Source organism: Anabrus simplex, chromosome 1 (genome assembly GCF_040414725.1).
Source record: "Anabrus simplex isolate iqAnaSimp1 chromosome 1, ASM4041472v1, whole genome shotgun sequence".
Taxonomy (NCBI): domain Eukaryota; kingdom Metazoa; phylum Arthropoda; class Insecta; order Orthoptera; family Tettigoniidae; genus Anabrus; species Anabrus simplex.
The window spans coordinates 1,579,813,305-1,579,829,741 of NC_090265.1; the positions used below are offsets into that span (position 1 = coordinate 1,579,813,305).

The 16,437-nt window shown below is 39.7% G+C and overlaps 1 protein-coding gene across 1 annotated transcript in view; it reads right to left on the reverse strand.

Annotated features, from left to right (window-relative positions):
• The window catches only part of LOC136858557 (luciferin sulfotransferase), a 62,571-nt gene that overhangs the window by 9,086 nt on the left and 37,048 nt on the right, over positions 1 to 16,437 (reverse strand). The window contains exon 6 of the mRNA XM_067138180.2: positions 15,453 to 15,547. Coding sequence (XP_066994281.2) covers positions 15,453 to 15,547 — 95 coding nt within the window. The remainder of the gene's footprint in view (positions 1 to 15,452; positions 15,548 to 16,437) is intronic.

A 16,437-nucleotide genomic window follows, 5' to 3' on the forward strand; every position in this document is an offset into this window, starting at 1 on the left:
GGAGTTGTCGTAGATCGATCTCTATAACTAATGTATTTAGCTCTGTACTTTGGTACACGTAGAGAGTAGCACAGATAAATTAAGTCATGAGTTGAGATGCCAGGTACAGGAAATTGACCGTACTTAAGAACTTTATGTGGGTTATTTGTAACTAGGAGGTCAATTCCAGTATGGCTTGTATATTTAAGTGTATGAACATGATTAGTGTGTGATTGTGTGTGTGTGTGTGTGTGTGTGTGTGTGTGTGTGTGTGTGTGTGCGTGTGTACGCGGTGCCTTAACCAGTCAGCAGTCCATTTCTTCAGGAAATCCAGGTAGGATTTTTTTGGTGTCAGTTAAATTATGCCCATTAGTCAGGTAGCTACGGTATTTCCTCATGACAATGACCTCTCTAAGAATACCACACCCCTCACTCCTTCACAGAACATAGATGCCGGTAACCTTTTGCAACAAGAACTTTCACTATATCCTCATGCTCTCCAGTGTTGTCACTTGAACAGCCTAAGCTTGCCTGCACACATTGACGAAATTCAGGCTATATTTAACAAAAATAGCGTCCATTTGATAGGTTCCAAACAACATGGTTCGTGTTGACGGCTATAACCTCTACCCACTGATCTCTATACCTGGATGGCTGGTAGCTTGGGTAGCAGTAAGCCGAATAGAAGATGACTGGCGCAGTAAGATGGCAGTGAGCGCACGGTGCAGTAGACCACGAGGAGCGCGCTTGCTTTGTTTATGCTTAGTTCAGTGACGCCAGGCCTCTTGATTGTAGTTCCACGAGTGTTCTGTGTTTTGTTATTGCAAAGTAAATAGTAGTGTATTTTACGAATTTAGGTTCGTTGCTTTGTAGTATACTTGTGGATTACAAGATTCAATTTAAATATGTATGTGTTTATCTGAGTCCGCCTCTGTGGTGTAGTGGTTAGCGTGAGGCCCGGGTTCGATTCCCGGCTATGCCACGAAATTTGAAAAGTGGAATGAGGGCTGGAACGGGGTCCACTCAGCTTCGGGAGGTCAACTGAGTAGAGGTGGGTTCGATTCCCACCTCAGCCATCCTGGTAGTAGTTTTCCGTGGTTTCCCACTTCTCCTCCAGGCGAATGCCAGGATGGTACCTAACATAAGGCCACGGCCGCTTCCTTCCCTCCTCCTTGCCTATCCCTTCCAATCTTCCCATCCCTTCACAAGGCCCCTGTTCAGCATAGCAGGTGAGGCCACCTGGGCGAGGTACTGGTCATTCTCCCCAGTTGTATCCCCGACCAAGAGTCTGAAGCTCCAGGACACTGCCCTTGAGGCGGTAGAGGTGGGATCCCTCGCTGTGTCCGAGGAAAAAAGCCGACCCTGGAGGGTAAACAGATGAGGATGATGATGATGATGTGTTTATCTGAAATATGAATGAAGAAACATTCTACGGGGTATTAACATACCGCAGTGTTCAGCTTATGGATGTACAAACAGAACCGATCAGCAGAAGGAAAAATCATTTCATCGGGGAGTTTTATACTGTACATAAGAATCTTCGTAGGGTAGTGTTTTGAGTTTTAGGTTTATTGTATCTTATTTCGCATATTCCGGGAACAAAATGGCAATTAATTTTTGTAGGTTTCCTTTCTCGAGACCCGAACATCTAAGAGCATCGATTAGGAGTATCGGGCGAGAGAATTGGGAGCCTTCTAAAAGAGCTGTTCTCTGCTCGGATCACTTAGAGGAAGACTGTTTTGATAGAAATGGACAAACTGTACACCTTAGACGTGATGTACAGCCAACTGTTTTCAATTTTACTGAACATTAACTGCAAGTAAAAATTTACTTATATATTTTTTTCTCGTAATTAAACTGACGGTTTCGGTGAAATAATTGGCGTGACCTTATAACAATCTTAGAAAATGAAGTCTGGGGGAATTCTAGACCTTATTTACATCAGTAATTATTATGGGTTTCAGACACTGGACTGGTGGGAGAAGGGAAAGTGTGGTGGGTGTTTGGGGCTATCCCATTATACAATTCGTGGTATTTGGAACTCTTTTAACTGGTGTTACATATATCTGATGATGACTATCAATATCGCTTTGCTAGCTGAATTTAATTAAAGAGGTCTGTAATAGTAAATTAAGCTGCAGGTAATGTGATATATTGACAAGTTTTGAATATTTGCTGGTTTTATAAATGTGTACATTTGCTTCAATGATATTTTAATTTGATAATATGCGCGTTATTTCATGGAAACAGGAAACAGAAATTCATTATCACTCACCGATTACGATATGTCGAATCTAGGCTTGTATAGTGAGCTACGTTCATAGGTACATCATTTTAAGAATGCATATTTTCGTGCCATACATGTATACAATTTACAGCAATATTTCCAGAAACTGGTTTTCACTTGTATTGTGTTACCGATTGCTAATTGCATGTATTCAGCACCTAGGTTAATATTTGTCGACCGTTATTATACACTCATGTTTATTGCTATCCCGGAGATTTAGTGACCTCGGAATGACGTGTCAGTGATCCCAATGTCCTTATGCTTTGAGTGAACATGTCTCTATATTTTTAATTATTCCAAAGCGCCATTAATTGCGACTTAAAATTGACTATATTAGCATTGCTTCCCCATAAGGAGGGCTCTAGGTTGGGTACGCCAACATGGCGAACCGCGCACTCAACTTGGCGTACTTTCTCCTGCAGCGGAGACCTGCCATCAGCGATCCATGTATAGAGATCAGTGCCTCTACCGCCATGATCGTACAAATAAGAGGGGTAGAGGTATTGTTGTCTACTGTAGAGATGACCTGAAGAGCCTGTACCTCATCGACCGGTGAATTGCCGAGGACGGAGTTTATGTTCGTTGAAGTAGTTGCTAGTGGACGGAAAATACTTATTGGAGTGGTTTGCCGACCACCTAAAGTATCTTACTTGACCGAGTTTGAAACGCACTTAACTTGCTACCAGCCTCTCAACATATCATTATATTAGGCGACTTTAGTACAAATCTACTTACGAAGAAATACGATACTAAGAAACTAGAAGACTTGTTTTCCTCATGTGACTTGACTATCCTTCCCTCTGACCCTACAAACCATGTACACGCACGCACACTAATGGTGTCCCGACATAAACAATTAACACTGCCCCACTCCAGTACTGAAAAGGAGGAGAGAGGGTAAAGGGATAGTGTTGAAGGCCACTCCAGTACTGAAAAGGAGGGGAAGGGAGTGAACAGGTAGTGCTGAATACACAGTCTGTGTATTCCGGCGTTATACTGTAACATTGTAATAAGATGGCTCCTATCCTATCACAGGTGAATCGAGGCCGTATTATTGCCATGTGGGAGCCTCACATCGTCCCCCAAGCAATAGCACAAGCAATACCATGTAGTCTTAAGACAGTTATGGATAGGAATATGGCAAGAACGAGGTGAAGAAGGATTGGTAGACCCGATATAACGCAGCTACAAAATATTCCTAACTAGTATAAAATATTTTCGGTTAAAAACCTCCTTTACCTCCTAATACTGTAATTATCAGAGTAGGTTACTTTTTATTTTTTTAATGTTAAAATGCTATTTGTTTGGGGCGTCGACCGACAGAGTTCTTTTGTCCCTACTTGCACAATATATGAACCTGTATGTAATTGGAATTGCGGAAGTGTTGAGTGTTCAATGTGAGAAACGGTAGGGACGACACAAACACGCAGTTCCCAAGCCAGACATATAATCATTTACAATTAAAACCCCCTGATCCGGCCGGGAATCGAACCCGGGGCGGCCGGACGCGTTGCCCCCTACACCGCGGGGCCGGACGAGTGGGTAACCTAATGCTGTACTTCAATACATCCGCCACTGTGCCAATTTCGATCACAACGAAGTCTTGTAGTGGGCTGTCTGCATGCAGTCCATGCAGCAATGCGTTAAGCGAGAAGGTGAGTCATTGTGCCTTCGACAATGAAGTGAAGGGAGTGAACAGGTGAACTCCGTTCCCCCATGTTTTGTACTGGATTGGCCTTCAACAATACCGCTTCACTCTCTCCCCTTCTTTTCAGTACTGGAGTGGGACAGTGTTGATTGTTTATGTCGGAACACCATTAATGTGCATGTCTGTACGTACTGCCAACATTTCCCACACATTAATGGGTCTCAAAGTAACAAACAACCCTCAGAAAGTGGTAACTCACGGACAAATTTCAGTACCGGCTGTGTCCACCCACAATCTTATATTTCTTGCGTACTCACTTCGCGTTCCAAAATATAAACCTAGGTATATAACGTGCAGGAATATGAAAGATATCGACATCTATGAATTAAGACACGATGCCTACAACCTTCCATGGAATAGCATCTTAAATCTGACAGATTTTGATGAAAAAATAAATACATTGAATTCGTTAATACACCATCTATACAACAAACATGCACCGAAAAGACAGATCAGAATATCCCGCAAAGCTAATCCATGGCTAACCCCTGCAGTTAAAAATATGATGTCTCAACTTGATGCTCTTTACCGACATTACAAACGTACTCAGGACCCAAATGACTACGAACAGTATAGAATAATTAGAAATAAAACTAAACAAATCATCCGTAACCTTAAATTTAAATATGTTCGCGATTCAGTAAGTAACCTAAATACGGCTAGTGCCTGGAGGCATCTCCGAGCCATGGGCATAGGAAAAATACATGAACAGCTTCAGGTACCTGACATTCCTCTCGACGATTCAAATGAGTATTTCACGGAAGGGAGAGCTCAGTCTAACCCGCTTAACAGACCACACGTCAATAACGTCCCAGCACCTGTCCCACAAAATCGCCCCTGCTTTGCCTTTCGTATCGTCAGCACTAATGAAGTTAAGAAAGTCTTGTATTCTATTAAATCCAAAGCAAGCGGTGTCGATGAAATTCCTATTACTTTCATACATAATATTATTGGCGCTATTCTACCCATTCTCACCCATATTTTTAATTACTGTCTCAAAAACGGCACATTACCAACAATTTGGAAGTACGCTAATGTAATTCCACTTCCTAAAAACCCAGGTTCGAAACTTCCATCCGATTACCGTCCCATTTCTATTCTCCCTGCTCTCGCCAAAGCGTTAGAACGGTTGGTACATGCGCAAATATTGGAATACCTTCAGGCTCACTCTCTTCTTGAGCCCCTGCAATCTGGTTTCAAGAAGGGTCATAGCACAGCCACTGCCTTACTCAAAGTAACTGAGGACATCAGACAAGCCATGGACGAAAGACAAGTGACAAAACTCACACTTCTTGACTTCAGCAGTGCTTTGACACGATAAACATCCAGACATTGCTGATGAAGCTCAACTCGTTTTTCGGTAAAGTTGCTTTAAAAATTTTCACCGCATATCTTACAGATCGTATGCAACGTGTTACAGTAAAGATACTGCTTCTCAGTGGCGACTCCGTAAGGCAGGAACCCCCCAAGGTTCTGTTCCTGGTCCCCTTTTGTTTGTCCTCTATATAAATGATATCTCCTCTAAAATAAAGTATAATAGATATCACCTCTTTGCCGACGACCTCCAAATTTACTGCAACGTTAATATAAATGATATATCGTATGCAATAAGAGATATTAACTCCGACCTTCAACAACTCAGTGTGTACGCCAGTGAAAACTCTCTCCTCCTCAACCCCCCAAAAAACTCAAACCATTATTATCGGTTCTCAGAAATCATTAAACATCATGTATAAAAATTATGCTATTCCTCCGGTGACATTAAATGCCACCGTAATCCCGTTCAGTAAGGAAGTGAAGAACCTAGGTATGACCCTGACTGAAACTCTTGACAGGTCTGCACACGTAAGAAATACATGTAGAAAGATGTACGCGACGCTACACCCTCTGAAACGACATAAGGACGTTTTGCCACAAGACGTAAAGATAAAACTACTCCAAACTTTGATACTACCAATACTTGACTACTGCGACATTGTCCTCATTGATGCAACCCGTGAACAAACTATGAAACTTCAACGAGCATTGAACTCTGGTCTTCGATTTATTTTTAACTTGAGTTACGATGCTCACATAACCCCTAGCTACACATTTCTTTCCTGGATGAAACCCGAGAGGCGACGGAAATTCCACGTACTTACGTTGATATATCGAACTCAGAAGGAAAATCTCCCCAAATACATCTCTTCAAAATTCCATTTATTATCCTCATTCCATAATGGTAACACTAGATCTGGCACTTCCCTCGCTATTCCCGTCAACCACTCTTCAATATATAACAGATCCTTCGTTGTGGCTGGGTGACGACTTTGGAATTCACTCCCAGCTGCTGTCAGGAACTTAAACTCAATATCAAAATTTAAGACTGCATGTAGAGATTACCTGCTGAATACCGCTGACTGTTTCGTGTGTATGATGACGTATGATAGGTTGTGTGATTGTGATTATTATTATTATTATTATTATTATTATTATTATTATTATTATTATTATTATTATTATTATTATTATTATTATTATAGTGCAATGTACATAATATTTAGTTTCTTACTCATGTACATAGATCACTTTTATGGTCATACTTATATTTCCATTTACTTTAATACTTATTGTGTTCTCTTTATGCATTGCTTATCTTTTCCAGTTTGTATCTTACTTTTTCATTATAACTTGTCTCTTTCTCGTTATCTATACTCTCCGAATTTTATTCTATTTTTCTTGCTGAACTCTGCTTTCTTTCTTCAATGCATGTTGTCCAAATCAGTAATTTTTAGTTTATCTTTGATTTTATGATAGAATAGTACATTTCTTTTATATATGTAATCATCTGTAGATTAATTATGTGGTCAAGTGTAAGAGAGGGCCACGAGACCTAACTTCGCCACTGCTAAAGTCAATAAATAAAATAAATAAATAAAATAAATAAATAAATAAATAAATAAATAAATAAATAAATAAATAAATAAATAAATATAGTTACGCATCACGTAACTTCCGTGTCATCTCTCCCATTCTCCGGCACTCTATTGCTAACTCTTGCATTTCAATCACCCATTAAAATCAATCCATCTTCTTCACATATCCCTTTAATATTATTATTTATTTCCTCAAGTAATTCATCAAAAAAGAATTCCTTCGCATATACCCAATCCATTGGATGATTGTGTAGGAGAGCCAAGCAAATTGACTCAGAATCCCCCTCCCCATTTTTATTCTGAGCCAAACAACTCCCTCTACCTCACTCTGGATTCTCCCTACCCTCTCGGCTATCTCGTTTATTATTAATACTATTATTTCCCTTGGATTTCTCCCCTTCTTCCCTCTTTTCTTTCTTATCACATTTAAAATTTTATACCCATACCAATCAATTTCTACCCCCTGTCCTAACCACGACTCCACTAAGGCGATTATCTCGAAATTTTAAACTAATTCCACAATTTCTCTCTTTCCCAACTTCCCCACTTTCCCCTCATTGTTCAGCACCCCCATCGACATATATAGTTATTTCTTTTCTACTTCCCTCTCTCTATTCTTATTTGTTTCTCCACTATCCGTCTTGCTTCTCGTAATTCTCCCTTGTGAGCCCTCCTCTACCCTCTCTTCTCCCTTGTCCTTCCAGTCACCTCCCATCTGCCCATTTTCCGAGTCAGACCTTTTTCTACCCCCCCCCCCCCATAAATTTTTCAGACTTATCGATCTTCCCTTCCTCATCCCCTGCCTTCTCTCCGCTCTCCTATCTGTATTCCCCTTCATATGGGACACGGGATCACTTCCCTGTCTAATTATGGCTCTCACTTCCAATTCACCTCCTATTATCTCCTCTCGCTGTTCCTCTTGCGTCTCTTTTCTCGTTTTACTTGTTCCTGCACTGCATTGACTTTTCAATATTGCTCTATTCACCAACAGCTGACTGCTGATGCAGCTTCCTTCCCTGTTTCCACCGCACTCATTTTGTGCTCGTTGCTCGCTGCTCCCTCTCTCTCCCTCTCCCATTTCTAAGTTCTGCAAGCTCTCTGGGTCCAAGTCCGCGTCCACTTCCGGTCTCCTGTCACCATACACTTTCCTACTATCTGCGCTCGTAAGCCCTGTGCTCTAGTCTTCCACATATGCCACTTTAAAGTTTCCCTCTGCTTCCTCCCTCCCTTCTCTATCTCTGCCTTCAAATAAATGGTTGAACCTTTTAATTTTTTTGCTAGGGGCTTTACGTCGCACCGACACATATAGGTCTTATGGCGACGATGGGATAGGAAATGCCTAGGTGTTGGAAGGAAGCGGCCGTGGCCTTAATTAAGGTACAGCCCCAGCATTTGCCTGGTGTGAAAATGGAAAACCACGGAAAACCATCTTCAGGGTGGATTCGAACCTACTATCTCCCGGATGCAAGCTCACAGCCGCGCGCCTCTACGCGCACGGCCTTTTAAATTTAACGTATTTCTTAGTTATATGTCTTCCATCAAAGTTGAAATAAGTCTCACTTTCACCGGCCTCTTTCCATTATTCCTCCCTACTCTGTGCAGATCATCAAAATCAACTTCGGAGAAGTTTACTTTCATTGTATTCGCTATTATGCCAATCACTTTCAACACCAACTCCACTTTCGATTCTTTCTTATATTCTGGTACACCATACACAAAAACATTTTTCCTAGCTGACTCCTGTACAACCAGCCTTGTTCCTCTCTTTATTTCTGCCAATTCCTCTTCCAATACACACACATTTATTTCAAAATTCCCACTTCCTCCTCTAAGTTCTCTATGGTATCATTCACACCACCAATTTTTTCCTTTAAAAAGTCAGGTCCTTCATCACTCTTGTTTGCGAGGTTCTCTGTTCTTACAGCATTTCTTTAATTTCCTCGCTATTACTTGCTTCCTTCACCACTCTCTTTATTTCTTCCAACTCCTCCCACCCAAATGGTTTCGAATGTGGACCTGGGTTCTTCTCTACCCTCCCACCACAAGCAACGTTGCTATCACCACCGCACACAACTTGACTTATGAAAGTCCCTTTGCCATGCTTTTGTCTCTCCTTCCTTCCACTCCACACTATCTCCAGCACCACCTTGCTCCTTCCCAACATCCTATTCTCACCCGGTATTGCTGAGCCGTTACTCCCATCTCTCGTTCCTTTGACACGTCTGCACTCTGCGCTGTCTCAGTCACTACTGCTGTGAATGATTGGCGTGTCCATATCTTCTTTTATTATAAAGCTTCAAACACTGATTACTTTCAGAGTAAAGATTGGAGCATGCCGCTACCAAATATGGAAGCAGAGTCTTCTAAATCTGCTGCAACTTTGCGCACTTCACCCTGCTCCATCAATTATTTCTTTAAGTTCTCATGGAAAGCGCACTCATCCATCCTCTTTGGACAATCCTGCATGGAGTCCTCTTCTCTGCCACGAAGGAAAACATTCCTGTCAGATTTTTTCGCAGGAGCGGAGAAATAATGAAGCATTTTCAGGTGAGAAGCAAATCTATCTTCTCCACAATATCCACCTCGATGTCGACTAAAGAGAGTTTCATTGCGCATTCGAGTAGGCTATCTAAATAATTTTTGACCTTCCTCGCTCTCCTGGTCGGCCGCAAGGTCGGCCTCTCCGACTGGTAGTCCGACTCTAGAAGCGATATTTACGTATATCCGCTCGCGAAGGGGTAAGTTATGTATCCCTGCCGTCATCATCAGATAACTTATTCGAGCTATTTTTCATCAAGTAATTATAACACTAGAGTTTATTTGACGGCAAACTTCTTATTACTATTACATTTATTATGTCAATTAATAATTTGGAGTTTGGAAATTAAAAAGTAACAATGAAATTTACCAGAACATAGAAAACATATCTGAAACAATAAGAAAGAGGAGATTGCTATTTCTTGGACACATTTGTAGAATGGATGACAATAGACTAACTAAACGAATCTTCAAGCACCTTTGGAAAAAAGAAATCAACCACCACCTGGATTCAAGAATTCAAGAAAGACCTGGAAAGGAACATCATACGAAAAGAAGAATTATTGGAAAGAACGGTTTTTAGGAAGAAAGTATTACAAATGGAAGGATTCCAAGGGAGGAAGGAAAAGAAAACAGGCACAAAGTGGACTGAAGACAGGTAAAAGAAGCACAGTAAAACAATGCAAGAATACTGGAAGAAATGGAAAGAACAACTAAGGAGGAAGAATTGAAATTGTAACGTGGTCCTTAGAAGGCCGGAACGCAAGAAGAAGAATTCACCCAAGTTCCATTGGAATCTGTCTGGTCCAACCCAAACAGTTCTCTTGTGAGTTATTTTCTCATCTCGTATCGTGTACTGTTTTCGACCGTTTCGGCTTGTTTCATCACTCGTTCTCCCCTACATTCACCGTTATACACCTCAAAAAAGTTTGTGGTGTTATGGTATTAGGCAACTTATGTGGTAGGGCGTGTGTAGTTCTGTTGTAAGTGGTAGAGAACACTGTATACGCACAAGTAATTAAATTGCTTGTTTAAAATACAGCAGATGTCACTGTCTGCGGTCTGTGTTGAGCCTGGAATGAACTATGCCATTTCAGGTGGTAGTGTATACAGTGTAATAGGAGCTTCAGCGACTGATACGTTTCATGTGCAATGCGTTTTTCCCAGTTTGACCGAGGCAGATTTAAGGCATTGATTCAGGGTGGACATACACAAGCAGCAGCATGATGCACCGTAGGAGTGTAGTGCCGAAAACGGTGAAAAGGTATCGTGAGACCAATGATGTAACTGACAGACCGACGGATGGTCGACCGAGGGTTAACAATGCCACGTCCAGTTCAATATACCCGCGAACAGCACAGAAGGGACCAACTTCGACTTCTCACTGATTAAGAGATGGCATCTTAAGAGCAACAGCAATCCGTAAATATGCAGAAACTATAAGCAATCCGCTGAATAGTGCATAATGAAGGTCATTTCGATTGTTTCTGCGTGATCCACTAGAAAATCGTCCTCGTCACGACAGCAAAGGGTGTGGAACCGTAAACCATACAGTGGAAAGTACCAGCATGCTCAAGAGGTTTATGAATTTGGAGGTGGTGTGTAATGATTTGGGGTGTCCTTATGCATGACTGTCGTACAACTCTGACACGAATTCGAGGGACGTCAACTGTCCAGTGGTATACCGTTGAAATTATTCGACTATTATTTCGTACAACCCTTTAGGGATGAATATGGTGTTGAATTCATTTTCGTCTACAGCAATGCTCTCTCTCACATCGGTGTATCAGTGAAAAACTTCATTACAGAGTCGAATATCAACCATATGAATTGGCCAGCTAATCCAACGGACATGAACTACACTGAGCATTCATCGTACAGGTTGAAAACGGCTGATTTTAATTGTCCACAATCTCCATGTGCCACTTCAGCTGAAGATTGGTAGTAGTGTATACAATGCAATACGATCTTCAGCTAGTGCTATGTTTCATGCATATATATGTGTTTCATGACGTTAATGCACTGATCGCAAACCTGGCACGGTGTGTCAGAAACCTGAACAACGCCAGAGGAGGCCACACACGGTACTAAGACAAAATGAACAAGGGACAAACTTCACTAAAAAAAACCCTCCGTTATTACTGGTAATTACTGGTGATTTGCATTAGATATTTTAGACCATAAAAGTTTATTTTTCCACGTTGTGTGTCTCTGGGATATAATAAACAACATTCTCTAAGTTTATCATTGTGTCGTCTTCGTGATATTCCGAACTTCTTGTGCGGTGTATATATATATATTGTGACCGTTCATCACCATGCCATAGGCATGTTAGGAGCTTTAGTTAATTATATATGCCGTTTTCCGCAACATTCTGTGGCATATAATGTCGTAATTAGCAGTCTACATGCCGCACCGGGATGTGATTTGCGATACCCCAGCCCGAAGGGAGCAGTTTTCTGCGCTGTAACGAGAAAAGGATAGCGCATTACCGCTGGACCTTGAAATCGCGCTCTCTTTTCGTGCGAGCGATAAGGAAAGATGACGCTACGCGTTGAAATGCAGGTTGTCGGAGACTGGGCTTAATTAAGGTGTGTTAACCCCTGAGAAATATATGTCCTTTACCAGTTCAACACCGCATTCACTGGTGCCACTTCACCATAATTTACTAAAAAGGGGAAGAATAAGAACACCTTCACTTGAAATAATTTTTGGAAATTTATGAGTCCGGTCTCATTCAAACCGTTGTATTTAATGCTAATTGTTGATGCATATAACTGCAATACTTGAATAGTGGATCGGTAATGACGCCTGTCATACAGTAGTACGCAGATTAAAGATGACTGCTGAAATCTGACAACGTGTGGAAAAAAGTCGGAGATTTTGCGTGATGAACCATGACGCGTGATTTTCTAAAAGGACGCTTTTGAGATTCTGAATGACCCACTGATCGCTTTGGTTTTATATGTCATCAATAGAAAGTAGGGGTTGCGAGCTATAATTTGATTGTTTTCACGTCGCTGAAAGATTCCGATTACCGGACATTCATTTCAGCCAGGGGCATGATTTACCTCCCCCCTGACCATTCTGACCGGATGCTATAAGTAGAACCGAGACCTAGATACAGTATCCCATTGTCATTTGCGTAGCCGCAATACTCACACGTTAGGAGTGAACTTGGATATCAGTGTATGAAGTGTTGCGCCATAGAAGAAAAACACATCAGTGTGATGTAAAATATCGCGAAATAAGCCGTGTGGTACCAGATAATGTACAGTATTGATGAATAGAAGTCCTTTCTCAACATTTTATATTTTTAATAACAACGACAGTCAGTTGCTGCTCATGATGCAATCATCAGTGAAAGGGCAAACGCGTTAGGTTGTTTAGAGGTGGTGAGACAGCTAATTACGTTCAGTAATTAATAGTGACCGATCTAAAGCATTTTAAGAGTGAGTGACGTTCACTAAAAATTAAAGAATTATTCCTGATAAAATTAGCGTTTGCATACCCCGTGGACACTCGTGGTGATAGACTGTGTGATTAATGGGGAAATGAACAGTGATTTCTAAAAACTTGCCACTATTTGCATTAATCTATTTAAAGTTATTAGTGGATCTTATCACCAGTATATTCCTTTGAAAGTACATAAACAGTGTTTACTAACTGATTTCCCATTTTGGCTGTATGTTCGTGAGTGGTCATCGAACCCTGAGATCTGGAGCCTACAAGAATTGCGCTTAAGTGCCTGCAGTCATTTCTACAGGGAACGTCCAGAGACTCAACTAAGAAGACCACAGTTCGAGACATCGATCGTGGTAGGATGAAGAGGAACCCAGGACTATTAGAGAGAAGAACACTCATCATGACGGAGTAAAAGTCTAAGTTGTACCTCGAGATGACGGCAAACCATTCCCAGCATTTGATAAGTACAACTGATTTGAATACATTAAACCACGAGATTTGTATGCCAGTAGCAATTTTTATTTTGTAAATATTAATATGTTATAACAATAATATTAAATGTGGGGAACACTATACGCGTGTGACTGGGAAAAGATTATTTATTATTTTAATTAGGGTTTTCAAGTGATTTAAGAATAATCATTGATATTTAGCAGGCTTATTATATAGACCCCATAAATTCTTAGTGTATATAAAGCACATATTCTAAGAAGAATAGCGATTTAGCTAAATTTATAACTTCTCCGTAATGTTACTAACTGGTAAAGATTTTCATAGTCGTTTGAATATAAACTATAGTTTTGCTTCAAGGTGATTCCGGTATTTATAAATCCCGTATGATAATAGATGATCATTGTAGATGTTCAAACCGAGGTATTATGTGAATTATATAGATATGCGAGAAGAATTAAATAGCCTGTAAGAATGGAGTCTTCTCTTGAGATGCGGTGGAATGATATGGAAGGGTGACGCTTGGGACATGTTTGTGATGTTGGAATGATAAAAGATTGTAATAATTATGGCTGTTGTGATATATTGAATTAGGCTGAATATATAGCCAAATAATGAATAATAAGAAGTAATGGCTCTCAAATGAATGCGTACTTGATAACGAGCCGAGATGATATAAAGGAAAGAAAGAAAGAAAGAAAGAAAGAAAGAAAGAAAGAAAGAAAGAAATGAGGAGTTCAATATGTTTTTGTAAGCCGCAGAGCTAGACACACAGCTATTATCATGGTTGACAGATTTGTAGGACTTGTAGGGTCTGAGAGGAGATTGTGTCGTTTTCAACAAGCTTATGTTTACCTGCAGGATCCCTTTCATTTGCCAATACAGTCTCAAATCCATTCTAATGGTACTGATACGTTGTGAATAACGCGGATAATTTCCTGATTTTGCGAAGGATAGACCCTTTCCCATTTTAAGCATTAAATTAGCTCGTGATAGGAGTTTTAATTTTTTACCTCGTAAGCTGAAGTACCTGAGTTCGACTCATGTTGGAACGAAGAATTTAACCTGATTCTATGGCTTGATTAAGCCATATCTTCAAGATGTATTGTGTGATATATGTTTGATATTTTTTTCTATGTAATGTGCTTACGTGTTTTATTATTCCCCAAAGTGTTCTATGGTGATGGGTTCGATTCCAGCGTTGGCTGATTTCTCTTTGAATATAATTTCTTAGGTAAACCCAGGATACACGTGTGTGTTCAGTGTAGTATATACATTGTCATGGTCAAATAGACCATGTGTTTGATATGCGGCGATGCAATCTCGTGTGTAAAGTAGATGTACTTATGATACTTTCCACAACCATGATAATTAAATACATGACTAATGATGTTAATTAAATACATCATTACCGGTAATTAATTAATTAACAGGATGGATGCCATTTAATATCGATTTTTAATCAGCTTATTAAACTAAATGGATGCCATTTAGTATCACTACAATTGTGAATAAACTAAAAGGACATTAAGGCATACTATATATAATTTTTGCATCAGTCTTGATTGTTTCTTTGTTTACGTGTTGTAATATGGCACCATCTCGTATGATTTTATCAGTATAATAAAATGTTTAGCAAATAATATTTCAACGAATATTCTTCTCATTTAATAATATTAGTGTATTCCTCTCACATTATAGACAATCCTACTTTCGTTATACATTATGTAATGTCTATTTTCCTTTTCGAACATTCCATTGTCTGTGTGCTTTATGAGTTCAGCCGGTGACGCAATGAAAGTAGGGAGGACGAGACTTAAAGCCTGGTGATTGATTTCTGAAGGTTCTCATCCAACAGTTCATCTATGCATCTGTTTGTGAAACCGAATTATGTATTAGTTGCCCTAAATTACCCAGGATGGGTACACTAAATATATATATAATATTTTCTGTTTTCTGTTTTCAGCTGTTGATAAAATTGAACATTAAAACCAAAAAACGTCCCTATAATAAGAACAGAAAATTTTCAATGACATTACACAATGAACCCAAGAGACATGCAGTGCAAAGTTAAACTAAACACTATCATTTTCCAAAGCAGTTAACTTACCTCCTTCATCTGCTCATAGGTATAAAATAAAATATTTGGTTGATCTCTCAGTTTCCAGAAGTCTAGAACGTGATCCCAGAATGGAGAATACATTACTGAAATTAGAAAGAAAATACAATAATGTTAATGTATTTCGCACATAATCAATGACTAATATCCTCTGCAGTGTCAATATAAAACGTAATTCGAGTTTGCCGAAAACATTGTTTGGGCGTATTACCATGATTGTCTTCTCGACCTCGCTAACCATGATAGTACACTCTTATGAGACTGATGGAGTGGGCTGATAATAGGGCAATAGTTCTATGATTACGCATTCCTTCCTAGTGCACTAGTAGCACGGTATATTTTCACTTCTTAAGCCATATAATCATCTACTACAACTCGTACTACAAAAGAAAAAATGACAGACAGATGAATATTCCTTAAATACACACTCGTTTTCAGAAAGAAAATAATGTTCGGTCGTTATAAGTCAACTCCTTCCGAATTGTATTATGTTGTTCACTAATATTCCCACGAATGTTCGTGCAAAATTTCGAGATAATGAAATAATATACATGAACGGTTGTAGAATGCAATATTTTATCACGTAGAAGAATGGAAAACTATGGTACGTACGATTCAAACAAATACAGTAATTCAGTCTATGACTAAGACGAAGACTGTATAGGTTGGAACAAACAAACTCAAGTAAAATACGTCCGAAAGCACTCAATACTCATTCCAGACAATTAATTGCTAGCATTTTATCCGTATGAAATATTATGACGAATTTTATTGTATTAAATCATTGACGATATAACTTCTTCTACGACCCGTCCGAGTGCCTCATGAGACTTGGTGCAAATTTTGGTACTGATCAGTGGAGGTGTGTATATTGGTATAAGGAACAAAGAGTCTTACATTTTATAAATATAGACAGATATAATAAGCCAGTAAATTAATAACAGGAATACCGTATGGACCATTATTTAAGATAAGG